Consider the following 19,361-nt stretch of genomic DNA (forward strand, 5'->3'; position numbering starts at 1 on the left):
AACCGCTACATTCAATGCTACCAAGTGCTATTTAACACATTTTATACCAGTTTTATCACTGTGAATGGCTCATATGACAAATTGATTTAACTTAAGTCCTGAATCAAAGTATATTTTTTATAGGAAACGTAAGACTCGAAACTAAGAATAAGAACCTCTTATGGGGAAAAGAAGAGTTTCACCATCAAAGAAGCACAACACAAGACTTATTTGCGCAGTGTTGCACCAGAAATGCTTCTTGTTTGTTTGAACATCTGGTACAATCCAACGTTTGGCGAATCGACGACAACTTATGTGTTATCACTGCTTGCTTTTCAATAGCTTTTTTTAGTGCTAGTTTTTAGTATGTGTTTTCAAAGCGTGGACTATAGAAAGCCTTTTCTGTTTGGCGCCAATTGGAAATTGCATGTGTAGCCAGGAGGATACTGGAGCCATGTGTAGAAATTCACTCAAGTGAGGAAAGTTCTCTAAGCGCTATTCACTTGGGAGTGACCACAAGCGATTCTTTTACATATGACTCAAGCAGCTCACGTCTTCCGGTCTTAGAACAAGCATCTTCTGGGTGGGCAAAAACTATACGTTTGAAGGCGAGGTAAAGTCAGAAGGTGAATCATTCCTCTCTAGGATTGTACGCTGGGTTTGGGACCCGCCAGATAAAAGACACCCCCCTAAAAAGGACTAACAATTCTTACCTTTTGAAAAACAAACTTACTGTCGATGAATTTTAAAACGTTTCTTATGTTTTGAGTAACAAACTTACCGCCGAAGAATCTTAAAACGATTGAAATAAAAGGCATTGTAAATTGTATTGTGTATAATTCGATATTGTAGTTTTTTGATTGATTTTTATTAAAAAGAAACTTTGAGAATTTCTTAAAAACTGCATACATTTTGTGTTTTGAATAAAATTATTTTTTCTACATTTTCGTCATTATCATTAAACTAATATACTGCTTAATTGTGTTAATGTATGTACATACAAATAATTAGCTTAAATTACGAACAATTTCGTGCGTGTTTACTATATAAAATTGAAAATAAAAGTGAGGTTAGTTTAGTAGCTCTGCCAAAGAAGTCCAAATATTATTTTAAAATTGCATAATGCTAATAATTATCTATTTCAAGTGTCTAATATTTTGAAAATTTTACGTCTTACAGTTGTTTCTAAGCGTTAAAGAGTATAAATTAATTATAAATCCTTCCTCTCCTTTTCAACATTCGGCTTTATCTCTCGCTATTTGTCTCTTTTGAAATTATCAAGGTAGCCACCAAGGAAGGTAAGACAGAAAAGTATGGCTATTTTGCAAAATTGAGGAACTCTGTCTGCCGAAGCAAAGTTTAAACGGGTGAAGCTTTGCCGAAGATGTAGTAGAACTGGCACCACATCGCCGAGAATTAATGTTGGCTGGACGAGACAAAAGCAGTGCAGTCACCTAAGCATCACGCCTCGATGTGATGTGATTTAAAAGTAATGATACATATGACTGGAAGATGGCTGCTAACTGGCTCTATATAAATAAAGCAGGCACCATGCCATTACTCGATGTACTGTGATTTGGAAATCACCAGGTGACTCAAGGGAAGCTGTCTGCCAGCTGGCTATATATAAGTAAAACAAGCACCGGACCAGGCCAGAACTTAGGTGACTCTCGCGCCTCGATGTGATTATAAAGTCATGAGGTCACCTTGTAGCTCTATATATGTAAAGCAAGTAGGTGACTTCTGGAGAATCTGGCTGCATCTGGCTCTATATAGTCCACCACCGTGCCTATCTGGTGCTTTGTTGGCCCTCGCGCCACAATGTGATGTGATTTAAAAGTTATTTGATGATCTCACGGTAAACTGGCTGCTAGCTGGCTCTATAAAAGGAAAGCAGTCAGCGTGCTAGGCCAATGCTTTGGTGACTCTGGCGCCTCGATGTGATGTGATTTGTGCAAATTTTCAGATCCATATCTCAAAAACTGGGAGATTCGCGTTTATACAGACGGACTGACAGACAGTGAGGCATGAAAAAATCGAATCAATGTGCGTTACTATATTTTATAATTTCGATCTTGTTAAGGGTACCACGAATTAATCTTTCTGTTGTAAAATACATAATACACATAATTAGCATTACGATAAATAAAAATCAGAACATTAGATAATAAAAAAGAAAATATTTATCCTTCGCTGAATAGTAAGACTTTTTAATTTAAATTTCTGTGCCAAATGTCACATCAAAAGAATAATAAAAGTTTAGTACATACTGGTCTTTCTGAAAGCATTTGGCGATTTTTACGATGAGTATTTACTGATGACTGATTACTTCACCAAATGTGACATGTTTTCGTTATACATATAAGAATCTACTTCTATAGTTCTACCACGAAATCTTCACAACTTTAACTCCTTTAATGTAAAGCAACTTCGGAATCGTTCAGACAACTTTGGAATTCGTCAGCCATAACTGATCTAATTCTCCTCTGCGAACAATATAAATTGAATCAATAGACTGCGTTAGGGACTGGTGTTAGGAATTAAGAAGGAAAGTAATCATCAATGCATATCCGATGCAATGCAGCAGTTCTTCTGTACGAGAATACAATTCTGGCAGTTTCGTGATTTTATGGAATTATAAGAATAGTATGATATAATAAGTTTATTAAAAAATGTTTTTTAAAACTTTGAAGTACCATACTTTCGAACACAAATATTCTTAATAAGTAAACCTATTTATGGTTCTTTAAAGAAAGCGTTTTCTCATAAAAAAAAAAGTGCTACTTTCAACTAATCGCTTTTACATTTAAATTTTCTTACAGTTTCGCAATTAATTCTTGCAATAAATCAGTGTGGTGAGTTAGGATCGCTGGGCAGTTTTGATAAAAAGAGCAGCTAAAACTAAAACATTATTAACTGTAAATTGCACTTTTACTGGCAATGGTAAGTAAAATTTAATATTTAGTCTCTTAAAATTGAGCAGTGTTCCAGGCAGAATATTGTACTTAGTCAGTAATCGATCAGATAAGGCTTATATATGACTTTTGGTGAAAAAATCATTTTTTTACTTCCTCTGTATATATGGTTACCAATATCAAATAATATCAGATATTTTTAGATAATTAAAAATTTAAAGAAGCCGTTCTAGATTGTTCTTGTAGTTAAGCCAAGGTAAAAAAATACTTTATATGGTCATTATTCAGTTGAAAATTGTAGGTCTTAAAAAGTCTAAAGGATACTTTTGTAGAAAAAGTCTTAAAGGATCGCAATATTATAAGTAATGTATTACCATATTTGAACTCTCACATAGCTGAAGGCAAGGTTAAGCGATTTGTTCACAATTTCCACTGAAACAGCATGCCGAATGGTAACTTTCTTCATTTTGTGTTAGTTTCGTTATCTTGGTTAGTACAGAAACGAAATGACGATTCGAACGCACAATTGGTATAAATCACTGTTATAAAGAAATAAATACAGAGTATTATAGAAAAATACTCTTTTTTATTGAATTCAACTGGATATCTTTATTATGGCTTTCTCTCTTAAATTTAATCGAACAAGGAACTGGTATAATTAAAACATGGGCTTAGTCAAGCAAAGATAAAATTGCAAAAGTTTCTACTAGAATTTTGTTGAGGTAACCACATAATTTTGTTTATGTATATAAACCGGACTTTGATTGATCGAATTTTGGAAAGTATCGAAGCGAACATGCAACTGGTATAAATCATTTGGACATACAAAAAAAGATACCGAATATGATGGCAAGACACTCTATTTCATCGAGTTCATTTAGAAACATTTGTTGCTGCTCTCTCATTTGTCGATTAGGGAACTAGTATAAATTAAAAAGACTGGAATAATCAATAAAAGATTAAATTACAAGTATATATACCACTTTTTTGTGGTAACCACATTATTTTGTTTATTTACATAAACAGGACTTTGATTGGTCGAATTTCGGAAAGTATTAAAACGAACATGGAAGTGGTATAAATCACGTGGAAAGGCATAAAAAGTTATCGAATAAGATGGGAAGACACTCTGTTTCATTTAGTTCATCAAGAAACCTTTTTTGCTGCTTTCTCAATTAACTTTAATCGTTTATGTAACTGGTATAAATTAACTAGACTGGCATAATCAGGAAAAGATTAGATTACAAGTGTTTATACCAATTTTTTGCCATAAATTAAATTTGCCAATATTTGGAAAGTATTAAAACGAACAGACAATTGGTATAAACTATATAAACATATACATACATATACACAAGGCGATAGAATATGAATATGATATATTAAGTGCATTTAGATATCTTTGTTGCTGTTTTTTCGTTTAAAATGAATCGATTAGGGAACTGGTATAAATTCAATAGACTGGTATTTTCAACAAAAGATTAAATTACAAGTGATTATACCATTTTGCTAAAGTATCCACATACAATTTTTCATTTAAAAAAACCAGGCTTAAATTCGCCAATATTTGGAAAGTATTAAAAGAAACAAACAATTGGTATAAACTTCAAAAATAGATACAGATATACAAAAGGCGATAGAATATGATGGGAAGTCACATTGTGTTCAGCTAAATATCTTTGTTGCTGTTTTCGTATTTGAACTGAATAGAACATGCAACTTGCATAAATTCAATAGACTGGTATAACGAAGAAATGATGGAATGAAAAGTGTTTCTTAGCACTTTAATAAGAAATCAACATTATCTTTTGTATTTAAATAGACTGGACACCTTTATTGTGCGTTTCTTTTGTTGTTATGGAAGTGGAGTTTTGACAAAGCGAGCAGCGAAATGACGAATCGAACACAAGCAAAATTTTTGAAACGGTTAATATTTCACAACAAATACAAATTTCTAGCGTTACTATTTCTTTGCAACACAGCATGAAGGTCGGTTCTTTTGGGGTATAATATTAGATTTTTTTAATTCGTGAGTCTTCTACGCAATTTTAAGCCTAGAGGTTGAAAATTGAAATGCGGAAATGGTCTAAAATCACTTAACCGAGCCATATTTATGAACACACTGCTTTAGGAGTAACATTTTCTCATTTCTATAGCTTCTAAGTACTATCTAAAACACCCTCATTAATTCGAAAATAGTTGTTGCAGTCGCCAATAAGTTTGGAGCGCACACATACATACATGTGTGCTCTGAGCTATTTATATAATATATAGTATGTGTATATTTGTGTAATTTAAAATAGCTAATCTTATAAATATTTATTAAACACATCATAAATATACATATAAAAAATAACTAAAATAATTGACTAGAAAAAAAATAATAAACTTAAATACAGGTAATTGCTTAAACAGTACAAAGTACGTGGTAAAAAAAAAATTGTAATATGTATGTACATACATTTGCTGTTAATTTGAAGTGTTTTCAACTAATTTTAGCAGAAAATATTAATTTTCTTACTCGCTTGTGACTAATTAGAGTTATAAAATTTCGTTTAATTATTGCAGACAGTAGAAAAATGTACAAAAAATCATTAGTTAATAAACATAACTTAAAGTATATAGGCATGTACATATGTAAATGCTTAAATTCGTCTAACTTTAATGTGTGTATATTTAAAGTGCTTTAACATTAGTTACATATTACTAAATTAACGCAGTCAAAATATCAATGGAATTGCTTTTCATTTTTCTCAGTGTATCAATAATAGTAAGTAAAACTAGCGTTTTAACTTTACAAATGCACAACTTGTATATTTGTGTAAGTGTTAAATATGGTTTAATACTATTATTAATATTATTTATTTATTTATTAATTTTAGTTGTGTAACGTTTAACAATAATTTTAGATAAATTCTATTTAATAGCGTATTTGATTGATATTTATTTATCGTCAACTACAATTCACTACATATGTAAGTGTGTATGTATGTATGTATATACTTAGTAAAAAGTTCGCTGTTAAAAGTCTTCTCAAATCATATGTCTAGGTTTCGTACATTAAAACAATGTAAATTGCATGCATTGCTTACATGGAAGTTTATAAGTGATAATTGATGGGAGTTAAAGCACTCGCTAAATGCATTAGGGTGCGCATACATTTTTTAGTACAAATGATACATACACATGCATATATGGTATAATATATATTATGCCTATCGTCACCTAAAATGCAAAATAACGTAACATCGCGTTTCATAAGTTTATAGGCGAAGGAGAAACGATATAATAGAAAGATTTCATAGAAAAAAAATTGAGTTTTGGTTATAAAATGGTTATATATCGGTTATATCTGACAGCAACAGCTGAAACAAAGTTTACACGCGAAGGAAAAACGTTATAATAAAAACAGCTCTTATAAAGAAAATTTGAGCTTCGGTTATAAAACGGTTATATATCGGTTATATCTGACAGCGGCAGATGAAAATGAGCTTAGAGGCGAAAGAAAAACGTTATAATAGAAACAGCTCATATAAAAAAAATTTGAGTTTCGGTTATAAAACGGTTATATATCGGTTATATCTGACAGCAACAGCTGAAAATAAGTTTACAGGCGAAGGAAAAACGTTATAATAAAAACAGCTCTTATGAAAAAAATTTAGTTTTGGTTATAAAATGGTTATAAATCGGTTATATCTGACAGCGGCAGATGAAAATGAACTTAGAGGCGAAAGAAAAACGTTATAATAGAAACATCTCATATAAACAAAATTTGAGTTTCGGTTATAAAATGGTTATAGAGTGGTTATGTATTGGTTATATATCGGTTAAAGTTTATGGTATATACCACTACAAATATGTAATATGAATTGGCGAATCGTAAGCAATAAAAACTCAATTTCGAATTTTTTGTTGGCACGTTATTTTGCATTTTAAGTGACCTTATATAAGATATGCACGCGTATTGCATCAAACTGGAAAGTATACATATATTCTTGACTTATGCGAGTTTAAGTTTAAAATTTTAAATCACATTTAATTATTAATGCATAAATTTCATTTTGCTGCTTATTATTGTACGTTATCTCTTTTGAGTATTTTCTCACAAAAATTTCAATTCTCCCTCCATCTTTTTCCAACAATTTTGCCATACATTTTTTTAAATTTTTTATATATTTCTTCGCATTTTTTCTCCCACCCTTCATAAGTAGTTTCGTCTAATTTGTATCGAATAAATTAATTATTTTAATTATTAAAAGTTATTAATACTTAATTTTAGTTTCATTTTTGCAATAAAATGCTTGTCTATCAATAATTCGTTTCAATGGTAATCACTGCTGGAGAGCGCGTTCGTCGCCATCATCACCGGCTCAGTCAAGGCGGCTGGCAACTGCTCCTCGCGCCGCGGACAGCGTCCAAACTTTTTGATGTAGTTGCCGTGCTCACATGTGGGCGGCTTACAGCGGCCTTCGCTTATGCATCTGCGTGCAAGAAATTAAAAATTTTAATTAATATTTTGTATACTAAATAATTGCTAATTTGAATGCTATAAAGCGAATGTACTCACTTGCGATCGATCATCGAGAAATGCTCCATGCCGCGTTTAAGCCAGTCACAGCCGGTGTTGCCGGACGAGCAATCGCAGCGACAAAAGCCATCTTCTTGCAATATTTTCTCATACAATTTGGGACAATTACAGTTGACTATCGTTGCGTGTCGCATTGTCTGTCCGCCATAGGTCATGTCGTACATTGCCATATTGTGGTATTCGTCGACCTGTTGTTGCGTCTTCTCCACACAGTGACATTCCGTGTGATTAACGAATGTTAAACGTTCGACGGTGCCCTTTTCATTGATGCTGTGAACCTGTGCATGAAAATGTATATTGTAAAAATTATTTCTTGATAAAAAAGATTTGGAATTAATGATAATATTAGATAAAACAAAATAGTCAAGAAATCGTAACATATAGACGAACCATGTTTCAATATAGTCTCACAAATGACACCGAAAAAGTCACAAAGGCAACATTTAGAAGAAACTTATCAAAGTGATATAAGATTTTTTTGGTTCTAAACCAACGAATATGAATGAGAGATTTTTGAGAGCACAGTTTATGAATTTATTGAAGTAAAGAGTGTCGAGTTTGCTTTAGAAAAGACACGTTCATATCTTATAGGAAAACACCTAACTTAACCTTCAACGCTGAAATATATCCTGTATACTATCTACATATCTTCTAAGACCTTCCCACCACAGTCGGGTCTAAGAAACCGGAACGGATCCAGATTTTTATCCCGTCAAGAACTGTCAACTCGGCACCATTACTCGAAATTTCTTCAGGAATGTTTTATGCCGCTACACCAACAACAACAACATCCTCTAAATCGCTCTTAGTAATTCACGAAAAGACCTTGTGTAAGTCATTGAACTTCTATGAAAAGTCAAGCGGATCAGGATATTTCTATACGTATGGATATGGATAGAAACTGATTTGCACCAATATTGGTGCCAATCATATTATTAAAACTCGCAACGTCGACTCATCAGATATTGTCATCGTCCATGCCTCTGCACGATAAAGCAGGACGGGAATAATGGGTGACTTATACAGTTTGGTCTTTGTTCGTCGAGAGAGGACTTTTTTTCTCAACTGCCTACTTATTATATATAAATGATCAGTATGTTGAGCTGAGGCGATTTAGCCATGTCCGTCTGTCTGTCTGTCCGTCTGTATACATATATACGAACTAGTCCCTCAGTTTTTAAGATATCGTTTAGAAATTTTGCAAATGTCATTTTCTCTTCAAGAAGCTGCTCATTTGTCGGAACTGTCGATATCGGACCACTACTCGTATAACATATAGCTGCCATATAAACTGAACGATCGGAATCAAGTTCTTGTATGGAGAACTTTCACATTTGACAATGTATCTTCATAAAATTTGGTATAGATTATTTTCTAAGACAAAAATGTAATCTCCGAAGAAATTGTTCAGATCGGTTAGCTATAGCATATAGCTGCCATACAAGCTGAATGATCAGCCCCATGTTCCTGTAAGGCATCTTTTGTATTTGTGAAGGGTATTTGGGGCAACCGAAAGTAATGTTTTTTCTCTCTTCCTTTAAATTAACACTGTTAAGTGTACCTGACAACAAGCCATTCATTATGCAAGGCATACTTCTTATTATCGTTGAAAGACAACATCACTTTGGTCTTTCACAGAAATATTCTTATACTTCAAAGCTTTATACCCATTCTACTATATTAAAATCCATCAAAATCGCTTATCAAGCGATAAAGTACATTCCCATGTACATGCCGAAGTCTACTGATTGGCATGCCACAAGTGTGTAAATCTACAAAACAACACTTGATGCCAGTTAGCGGAGGCTTTTACAACCACCTGTTGCACTTTCACCGTTAGTGACCGCCGCCACGACGCGTAGGTGCTTCAAGTTAATCCGCTCATAAATCGAATGCAATTAAATTGCAAATCCTACAAATTGCTTTCAGACGAAAACCATCAAACAACGCTGGAGAAAGAGCAAATAAATTAATATACATACATATGTACATACATATGTATAAACGAATTTATAAATGCACACTTTGGCCTAGACATACATGCAGGTAAATGCATAGGCACATACATAGGCACGTAAGCCTCTAAACTGCAAATGAAATTGCATAATAAATTGATATGCACATTATCCGTTGACGTGGAGCAAATAAAACAAACAACCGTCGCAGCAACGGACCAGCAGGCGATCATAGCGCCGCCAAATACACAAACTTACGAGCATTTGCGCTGCTGGGCGACACGCCGGTCAAGCTGTGGCCACGCGAAAAATCCTTGAGGCACCATCAAATGCCATAAAAACAAGCGGCAGTCAAACAACTTATTTACTTTCCACGCCGCATGCGCTGCTGTGCCACCCACGTGCGCGCAACCTTGCCACTCTGCAATCACTCACTCACGCTTCGTGCGGCTGCGGCGGCGGCGGCGGCATTCACTAAACGAAATCTATCACCGGCCCACCGACGACCAGGCCGGGCCACCCAATTATGCCACGAACAACTCCTGATTTTCCCTAAGCACCGCACGCCACAGTGGTTGGCCACAGAAGTCAACGACGAGTCAACGTCGCTGCCACCTTCACCGCCAAACGCCCGTAGGCCTTAATATGCAGATTTCCGTCATTCAAAGCTATTTAATTAATTTACTCACATTTCATATCAGCTGGAAAAAGAAATATTCACTCTCTGCCTGTCTGCGCCGCTATTACTACACATGTATCTGTGGCACTTATCTACAGTGCTATCGGTCTGCGCAGAGCCCGCACTGACCACGAACTGTCTGTCTGTCTGCTCCGGACCGCTTACACATTTGGCCTGTTTGACTGGCAATGAGGCGATTATGAGTTTGCATAACAACCGGTGATGTGGGCAGTGGAGCTGATGCGATCATTTTTTACTCCCATTCGGTGAGATTTGACTGATAGCCACAACGAAACTGACACCAACCAACTCTGTCTGGTGATAACTACATTAGCTAAGCAAGTGGTCACGCGATATGTAATATTTGTAACTGTATATCGTCTAAACTGTATGACATTTGTCCAAAACTTAACTGTATATATTTAAAATGGAAAGTGAAGTCGCAATATTAAAGGTCAAATTGATGAATGGCTCAATTTAAACTCATTTTTGTACTCATGTCACATATTATAGTTTCGTTTAGTTAATGTTTATTTACTCGTACAACACCTTCAACTATTGGATATACAAAATATACTTGTATTTTGATTCATCTTCTTCTTTCTTGGCGTAGACACTGCTTATGCAGTTATAGCCAAGTTAACAACAGCGCGCCTGTCGTTATTCCTTTTCGCTGTTTGGCGCCAATTGGAGATTCCAAGTGTAGCCAGGTCCTTCTCCACCTGGTCATTCCAAAGAAGTGAAGATCTTCTTCTTTCTCTGCTTCCCCCGGCAGGTACTGCCTCCAATACTCTCAGAGCTGAAGTGTTTTCATCCATTCGGACGATATGACCTAGCGAGCGTAGCCGTTGTCTCTTAATTCGCTGAACTATATCAATGTTGTCATATAATTCGTACAGCTCATCGTTTCATCGACTGGCTCTAGATACACTCAATACTACCCAAAAGTAAATGTGTGGTATGCACTGTGTTGCTAGTTTTCCAAGATCTTCAAGCAACCCTTAAGGGAGGTAAAGTCTGGGGCAGCTTTAGGGAATTGCGTTCTCAGATCAACCTAACGCAGTGAAGCTTTATATTGGTCTTAATTGCCGGTTGGCTGTTCACTTGAAGCTTTATAGAGTTGCTGGTTGCTTCGCGACCCACCATATCTATACGGACGGATCAAAAATTGCTGGAATTTATTGCACAGTGCTCCTCGATCTGTAGAATATATCAGGATGAGATGGAATGGCTTAGGGACGTGCAGGCTCGCCAAGATCACATACGAAGGAGTGAAAATAAAACACCCACGCTTTCTTCTCACATAGTCTCGAAAAACTGCAGGACGGTTGCCAGCCTAGTCACAGGCATCACATGCGGGAAGTAGGGTAATTAGTAACGATGATACATGTAGAAAGTACAGAGAAATAGGCATGCGAGAGATGGATGAGTATCGTCTCTGCTTTTGTTCGGTCTTATCTAGAACTCGACTTAGATAAACTAACTGATTCGTATTTATAAAGTAAACAATGCATCAATTCCCCACTACTAAAAGCTGGAAGCTACCTATAAAAAATCGTTAAAACAAGGGATTTACGCCACTTATATGTGAATTGGTTGAATCTCTCGATTCCAAAAATATTGAACAGCTAAAGCTTAGATTTCTTACTGTCTGAAAGGATAAAGAAATACTCTCGGGATCCACGAAACACCATTTCATTTCAAAGAACTAATTATTGGCTCCTTTATCAGAAGTTTATTTGATTGACTGAACACCCATATTTAACCAAAATTCTAGCTCATAATTATATCTGTGAAAAATCATACAGAAGCTATCGGTAAACTGTCCACAAAGCTCGAAGAGGTAATAAAAAAAACTAAAGATAGCGCGACTGCTCCGACCTTAATAAAATAGGGTGGATTTTTGACATCTAATATTTACCCAATGAACTGAAACAACTACGAAATGTTGATGTTGTAGGTGATTTTTGTGTTTGTAAAATTAAAGAGCAGCCTTTGTTTTGTTGGACTCTTCAGGGCGAAAATAATCGATTTATTTAGGTTGAAACGATCGATTCGGTTATAGAAGATAAACACACTCGTAAGACGCTACACCTTTTCTATGTGTTATTTACTACGAATTCAATACGAGGTTTTTGAATTTCCGCGGACTAGTTATATTCGATTGTTTCGTTGCGTTATGTTGGTATTCATATCCCTAACTTAGTCATGTTGACATTTTGAACGTTTTGTTAATTTCTGCTTTGATTTTTGTATATTCCAAAAAATAGATCAACATATCTGTACAAAATTGTGTGTGAAAAACTAAAATAAGTGCGCGAACGCAATCTGAATATTGACTGTGTCATATGATAAAGCTACCTCGAACCAAAACAACGTTTATCGGTGGTACAAAATGTTCTCAGAGGGTCGAGAAAGTATGAACGACAAAGAGCGTGACGGACACCCGAGTCCGTCAAGAAAAAAGGTAATAACGGCGTAAGTTCTTGTCAAGGATCGCTGAGTCAATAAGGAATATTACCTGGAAGTTACCATACTCCCCAGATCTGGCCCTCCTGTTACTTTGTTCGTTCTCAAAACTAAATAGGGCCACGAAAGGAAAACGCTACACTACGATTGAGAGGATGAAGACTGCATCGAAGGAGGAGCTAAACAAAATCGGAAAAAAATAATTTTTTAAGTCCTTTGAGGATTGAAAAAATCGCTAGCAGAAGTGCAATATATCTGGGCCTGATGACTTGGAAGAAACACAAAATTCGCGATAATTTTTTAACAAACCTAGTATATTTGAAAAAATTAATAAACATGTTAATCAAACATCACTGCTGATGCCAAAAAGATCTCGACGTGTGTTATTCTGCCTATATGCCATAGCGAAAAAACGGAAGGAATGAAACCAGTGAATACCAAAAAGGGCTGTTATGGACAAAAAAATTTAAAAAATTCACAAAATTATTTTGGTTGAAAATTGTTAAGATATCAAAGGAACGTGTTGGACATTTCGTTAATGAAAATTTGTGTAAGTGAAAGCTTTGTGCATACTGGATTCCAAGCGAGATCTCAATAGACCAGCTCACCTTACCACAAAGCAATAAAAACGATAAGAAGATTTCGTGCGCCGCGAAACGAATTTCTTTTTTCATCAATCGTTTTATACTCCGAATCTAGCCTTATTGACTTTTTCATCCTCTCAGTCCTTAACAGAATTTTCATTGCAAAGAAACCGGTGATACTGATATAATCGGTCCGTGATGCTGAACGATCTATCTTTGTTGGGGCGGTTATAGCCGAGTCTTTCTCTGCATTCCCCGGCGAGTACTGTGTCGAATACTCTGCTTTGTATACTAAGAGAATCGCAACTATCGGTCGAGAGACGATGTTCCGGACTTTTTGCACTGTTGAACTTAATCAGGAGCACGGGGTGGCTCAGAGAGGACATAATTGAGTGAGAGGATTTTAGTCCCATTAGTTTCACAACGAGCCCCCTAAAGGCCTAGGTGTGTCGTCAGACGCCCACTCTACCAACCTAAAATCTAGTTCAACTATTCAATCTCACTGTTATATACATACATACATATCAATAAAAAATAAAACAAATCCACTTGAGTTTTCAATATTTTTGATGACATAATTCTCGGAACTTTTCATTGCACAAGTCATAGTCACATGTTATTTGCGCGAATGGCGGTGCAGTTAATATCCGAGGGGCGCTAAAGTGCGGAATGTGACTGCATAAGTTCAGAACTAATAAGCACAACCAAATCACTTATGTATGTATATACATATTCATATATACATGTATGTGTGTCTATAAAGCACACGTTTTCGGTGGCAGAACGAAATTCCGTTGACTTAACAAAAACAACACGGAGCTAGAACAGCTTAACTCGCGCCAACCGAACGCATTGGCAATTAATCAATAGCCTGGCAAGTGACCTCATTATCTTGGCTGCGCGATTGCTTGACTACCAGTCTGCCTGGCTGCATATAATTCACCAGCCAGCACCAGTCACACACACACACACTCAAACATCCAAACACACATAAGCATAAATTTATGCTTTAGAACGCCGCAGCGTTGAATCACTATCGCGGTGCAAACGCAAACCGATCTGGTGACGTATTGACACCCGCGAACCGACACAAAAAATTGTGAAATATTTTTTTTTTTTCTGCTCACACTCATACTCACATAGAAATACAAATCGACGTTTTTTGTGCGTTTCGGTGCACACGTTTGACGTTCGCTGCGGCAACAACCAGTCTCGTCGGTGCATCGGTGGAGCACCGTGCAGTGCGGCGTGTAGGTCTTTGAGGGGTCGCGCTGTATGCGTTCGACGCGTCGCTGTGGAACACGACAAGCGGCTTCGCTACGAATTTGCTTAACGTGTTCGCTGGCCAAAGCTGCAAAGAGATGTCAAAAGCGATTAGTGGGCGTGGTATGGACAAAATTCTCTGATATGTGCTTAATAGAAGCACTTAATAAATGACTAATTTTAAAGGCTTGGAAATTTAATTAATTTTTAAGGCATACGAGCAAATAAACTTCAGCTACGAGGCGACTTAAATTTGCGCTACTTTGGAGAGCAAATCGGTTCCAGTAAAAAAAACTTAAATTATCATGAATATTTTATTAGACGCAAATTTAACAAAAATCTGGATTTCTTAGGTCTTGTAATGTAAATATGCACTTTAAGAAAATGGTGTTAATATTCCTTTCTTCCGGTCGAGTTATGTCGTAAATTGATTTTTAAAAGCTTTCCAAAAATGCTTTGACAAAAGATATCGCTCAGGTGGTTGTCTTAAGGTTTAGATATTCGATTTAAAATAAATGCAAACCATAAATATTCTTATACAGATCTCTATCTCTCTATCTCTGTCTCTCTAAAGGGTGTTGCTTTTGGACATGTGGTTTTAACGAAGAAATAAAATGCATATACTTAATTCATTTTTGTGGCCATGAATTTAGCTTTATTACAAAGGTATGGGTTTGTCATTATGTTTAAAAAATTACTTCGGGTAAGCGACCAACGCGACTAGCTCGAATAAATTCCAGCCGAAAGCCCCAATTTGTGACCACTTTTTTTTTTTCAAAGGCGTCAAACCCCTCAGACTTATTTTCGTAGACAAGCGTCTTCACATAACCCCTCAAAAACAAAAATTAGCAGTGTTAAATCAGAAGATCTTGGAGGTGACGGAAGAAAATGCACTCGCTAAAAGTTTCCTTCAATAAATTTCTTACTTTGTTAGCTATATGGCTTATCGCCGTCTTATTGTAACCAAAGATCATCCACATCAATATCCTCTTATTCAGGCACAAAAAAGATATTAATCATGGGTCTATAGTGTCCCTCATTCACTGGAACATTAAAGCAGACTTCTTTTTTGAAGAAATATGGAACAAAGACTCTCTCTGCCTATAGGTCACAGCAGAAAGTGACTTTTTGAGCATGTAACGGCATCTCAATAATGGTTATCATCATTACAAGTGCGACAATTTCGTTTTTAAACGTACCCATTCAACCAAAAATGAGATTCATCGCTCAACAAAATCATATTTTGAAAATGGATCCCCGTTTTGAGCGCATTCACTGAATGTGCGACGCACTTGTTGATTAATCGGCTTCAACTCTTGTACGAGTTGGATTTTGTAGGCCCGCAAACCAAGATTCTTCCGCAAAATCTTTCATAAAGTGGATGGACATAGCTCAAATTGTTACGCGCAATGACGGATCATACGAAAATGCCTCATTTAAAACCACACGTCTAAAAAACGCCCGTTATCTATGGACCCCAATCATTCTAAATCTTTTCTATTATATTGAGTACCTTCCAGATTTGATACAATACCTATAATCAATATGAAATAATTCAAAATAAAATTCAACCGCTTTACACCAACTTTTTCTTAAACCTTAACTGTTTCGATAGCTTACAATGAAACTATAAGAAAGACGATTTTAATTACTCGTACCTTTTTCATGCTTATGTTTCACATGTGAGCGTCGTGTTTCCTGTACGGCGTCTGGCGTTCCCAATTCCTCCTGCTTTTGGCGTGTCAATGTGCCGGGTATATAGTATTGCGAATTGATGTTATTGGCGTCCTCCTAAGGAATATAAATAGAAAGGTTCAGGTTAAATTTTTTTGATACAAACCAATTGTGAAAATGAATTTTTGAACATATATTTTTGTAATTCAATAATTAAAAATTGTGATTAAATTTGAATGGAGTAATAACTTTTTTATTTTATTACATTGTTATACATATATGTATTTATACTAATAGGTGTGTTCGATTCGCCTCTACTCTTCTGGCTATGTTGGAACTCTGCTCTTTCCTAAGAGCTATAACCAGTCCATTCGATATTCCCATTTGTAGACACTTTATTAAAGCTTGCTATTCGGACCATTTGTTTTATTTCTACCAGCATATACGTTTTATACCAGTTTCTTGTTCGATTCATAGTGCTCAAAAAGTGGTCGAATCAAGGAACGCCCACATTAAAAAATGGACATAATTTTGAAAAAAAAAACAAGATTGATGAACTTCATCACGACCTCAAGAAGGTTCAGAGAAAACAATAGAGTGAGTAGATTTTAGTTCCGATAGCTTCACAATGGTCCTCCTTAAGGCCTAGCTGTCTCGTCAGACATCCACTGTACCTTCCTACCTACTCTCAAGGTAATATATGAAAAGTATTTCAATCATCATCTTCTCAGTCTGTTTGGCGCTATCATAACCGATTTTCATATCGCAATTGCAACATATGAGCTTGACTGTGATTACGGGGTGTTTCACTGACGCCCACTACCACCTACCACATAGTAGTTTTTGCAAATCCATAATTATATGTACATATTCATATGAAAGTACATAGGACCACAGGTGCAGTTAATAACACAGTATTCTTTTAAGTATCTTATAGCATACACACAGCCATAAATACACATAAGCTTCTTTGTATGTGTACGACAAGATATTTCATATGGTATCTCAGCAGCCTCTTTACATTTTATTTATCTGTTGGTTACATTGGTTTGTGGCAACAGGTGATATTTCTCTGCGGCAAGAATGTAATTTGTCAAAACACGAGACACTTGTGTAATCTGCAATTATTAACTATTCCCTTGTCGACATGGTGCAAAATAAAATATGACCGCACATATTCAGAGGCGCCTGTGGACAGATACATGACACTTACTACATAAATACGTTTTCATACCGATGTGAAGCCGGCAAATGTTTTCAGCATTTTTTTTTTATTTGTTGCGAGCATTTGGTACTTATGGATGTATGTATGTATGTATATACATAGATGTGTTATTTTTAAATTTAAATGTCGAAGAAAATGTACCAAAATAGATATATTATAAATGCATTTAGTAAATGTAAAAAAATAGTTCGAGACAAACATTCAACAATTTTTACCCATTGTTGGGTTATTAATCAATTTGAATAATTTTTCACGAGGTCTTGTAATGCCAGCGAACTGTGGAAGTAACTTCAGGCACCTCTAATAAAAAGGTTAACTACTAAAATTTTGTTACTAAATTCGAATACGCGGACGCTAAAACAAGCTTACAAGTGAACCAATTCAGAAATAACATATAATATCCGTAGCTCAAATTTCCTGACATGGGCTATTGATCATTATTTATGGAACTCGATTTCTTTTGCATGTCCACCAAGGGGAAACTTGCACAAGTCCAGACGCTGAATCCAATTTTCGACGTTTTTCAAGCATAAATCCGTCGATACTGCTGCAATTTCACGTTCGATATTCGTACGAAGTTCATCAATAGTCGCTGGCTTTATGGCATAAACCATAGACTTGACCTAATCCCACAGAAAATAGTCTCACCTTGTCAAATTACACAACCGAGGCGGCCAATTGACTGCGTTATTTCGTGAAATAACACTTCATCAAACTTGGTTTTCAATAAATCGATTGAGACATTCGCTGTATGGGTTGTAGCGCCGTCCTGTTGGAACCACATATTGGCCAAGTCCGTATCATCCAATTTGGGTCAAAAATATTCGGTTCTCATTGAGCGGTAGCGATTCCCATTCACAGTAACGAGCCGGTCTTGATCATCAACCTTAATTTCTTCGGAATGCAATGGTGACACATTGAGTACGTGTGAATTGCTGCCTGACCAATAACGCATATTTTGCTTATTGACGAACTCGTTGAGCCAGAAATGAACCTCATTGCTAAAGATGATTTTTGTATGAAAATCCAGATAATTTTAAAGTTGTTACTCAGCGAACAAACGACGATTCTGGTGGTCAAGCGGCGTCAGTTCTTGTGTAAATTTGATCTTGTAAGTATATAGGCCAGGATCTTTTCGCAAAATTCCTTACGAACAAGTTTTGCGTCGCGGACGCGTTGACGTCGAACCACGTCTAGGACGGCCATCAATATCAACTAATATTGAACACCTCAATAAAATAAAGGAATTGGTGCTTGAGAATCGACGATTAACAGTCAGAGATCTTACTGGCATCGTTGGAATATCGGAAGGATCAGTGAAAACCATTTTGAAAGATCATTTGGGTGAAAGCACGATTGGTTTCAAAATCACTCATTTCTTTCGAAAAACAGCGTCGCGTCAACGTCTGTGAAGTAATGCGCTCCGACCATCAGGATGTCCTGAAACGTATTATTACCGGCCCAGATTCTTAGATCTATACTTACGAGATGGGAACAGACAATCAATCGGCCGAATATCGTGGCAAAGGTGAGCCGAAACTGAAAAAAACACGTCAAGGCAGGTCAAAAATTAAAGTTAGGTTGACAGTATTCTCCGATTATCGAGTTGTGGTATACTCTGAATTCCGAAAGGCCAAATTGTCAACGAGAAATACTATTTGAGTGTAATGTGTCGTTCTTGTCGTTTGTGCGAAGCTATTCGTAAGAAAAGGCCGGAATTAATAGACCGACAACTTTTGGTTTTTGCACTACGATAATACTTTGTCGCATATCGCATTAATTCTTCATGAGTGTTTCAACCAATATCGTGCCGCAACCACTGTACTTGCTTGATTTGGATCCATGTGACCTCTGACTATTCAGCAAACTCAAACAAATACACTGGAACGAAGTTAAACGTGAATCATACGTGCATTGAAGGATATTCCAAAATTGACCTTAACGACTATTTCAAGATAAACGTTGGCACAAGTGTATTGAAAAAAGGGGGAATACTTTGAAGAGGACGACATAGATTTTGAAGGATAAAT

The 19,361-nt window shown here is 36.0% G+C and overlaps 1 protein-coding gene across 1 annotated transcript in view; it reads right to left on the reverse strand.

The window, feature by feature from the left end:
• Positions 1–803: 803 nt before the first annotated feature.
• The window catches only part of LOC126767260 (uncharacterized protein DDB_G0283357-like), a 119,101-nt gene continuing 100,543 nt past the window's right edge, over positions 804–19,361 (reverse strand). The window contains exons 3-6 of the mRNA XM_050484822.1: positions 16,091–16,223; positions 14,309–14,520; positions 7,462–7,760; positions 804–7,375 (exon numbers count right to left, since the gene is read on the reverse strand). Of these exons, the coding sequence (XP_050340779.1) occupies positions 7,216–7,375; positions 7,462–7,760; positions 14,309–14,520; positions 16,091–16,223 (804 nt within the window). The 3' untranslated portion in view covers positions 804–7,215. The remainder of the gene's footprint in view (positions 7,376–7,461; positions 7,761–14,308; positions 14,521–16,090; positions 16,224–19,361) is intronic.

Source organism: Bactrocera neohumeralis, unplaced genomic scaffold (genome assembly GCF_024586455.1).
Source record: "Bactrocera neohumeralis isolate Rockhampton unplaced genomic scaffold, APGP_CSIRO_Bneo_wtdbg2-racon-allhic-juicebox.fasta_v2 ctg49_3, whole genome shotgun sequence".
Taxonomy (NCBI): Eukaryota; Metazoa; Arthropoda; class Insecta; order Diptera; family Tephritidae; genus Bactrocera; species Bactrocera neohumeralis.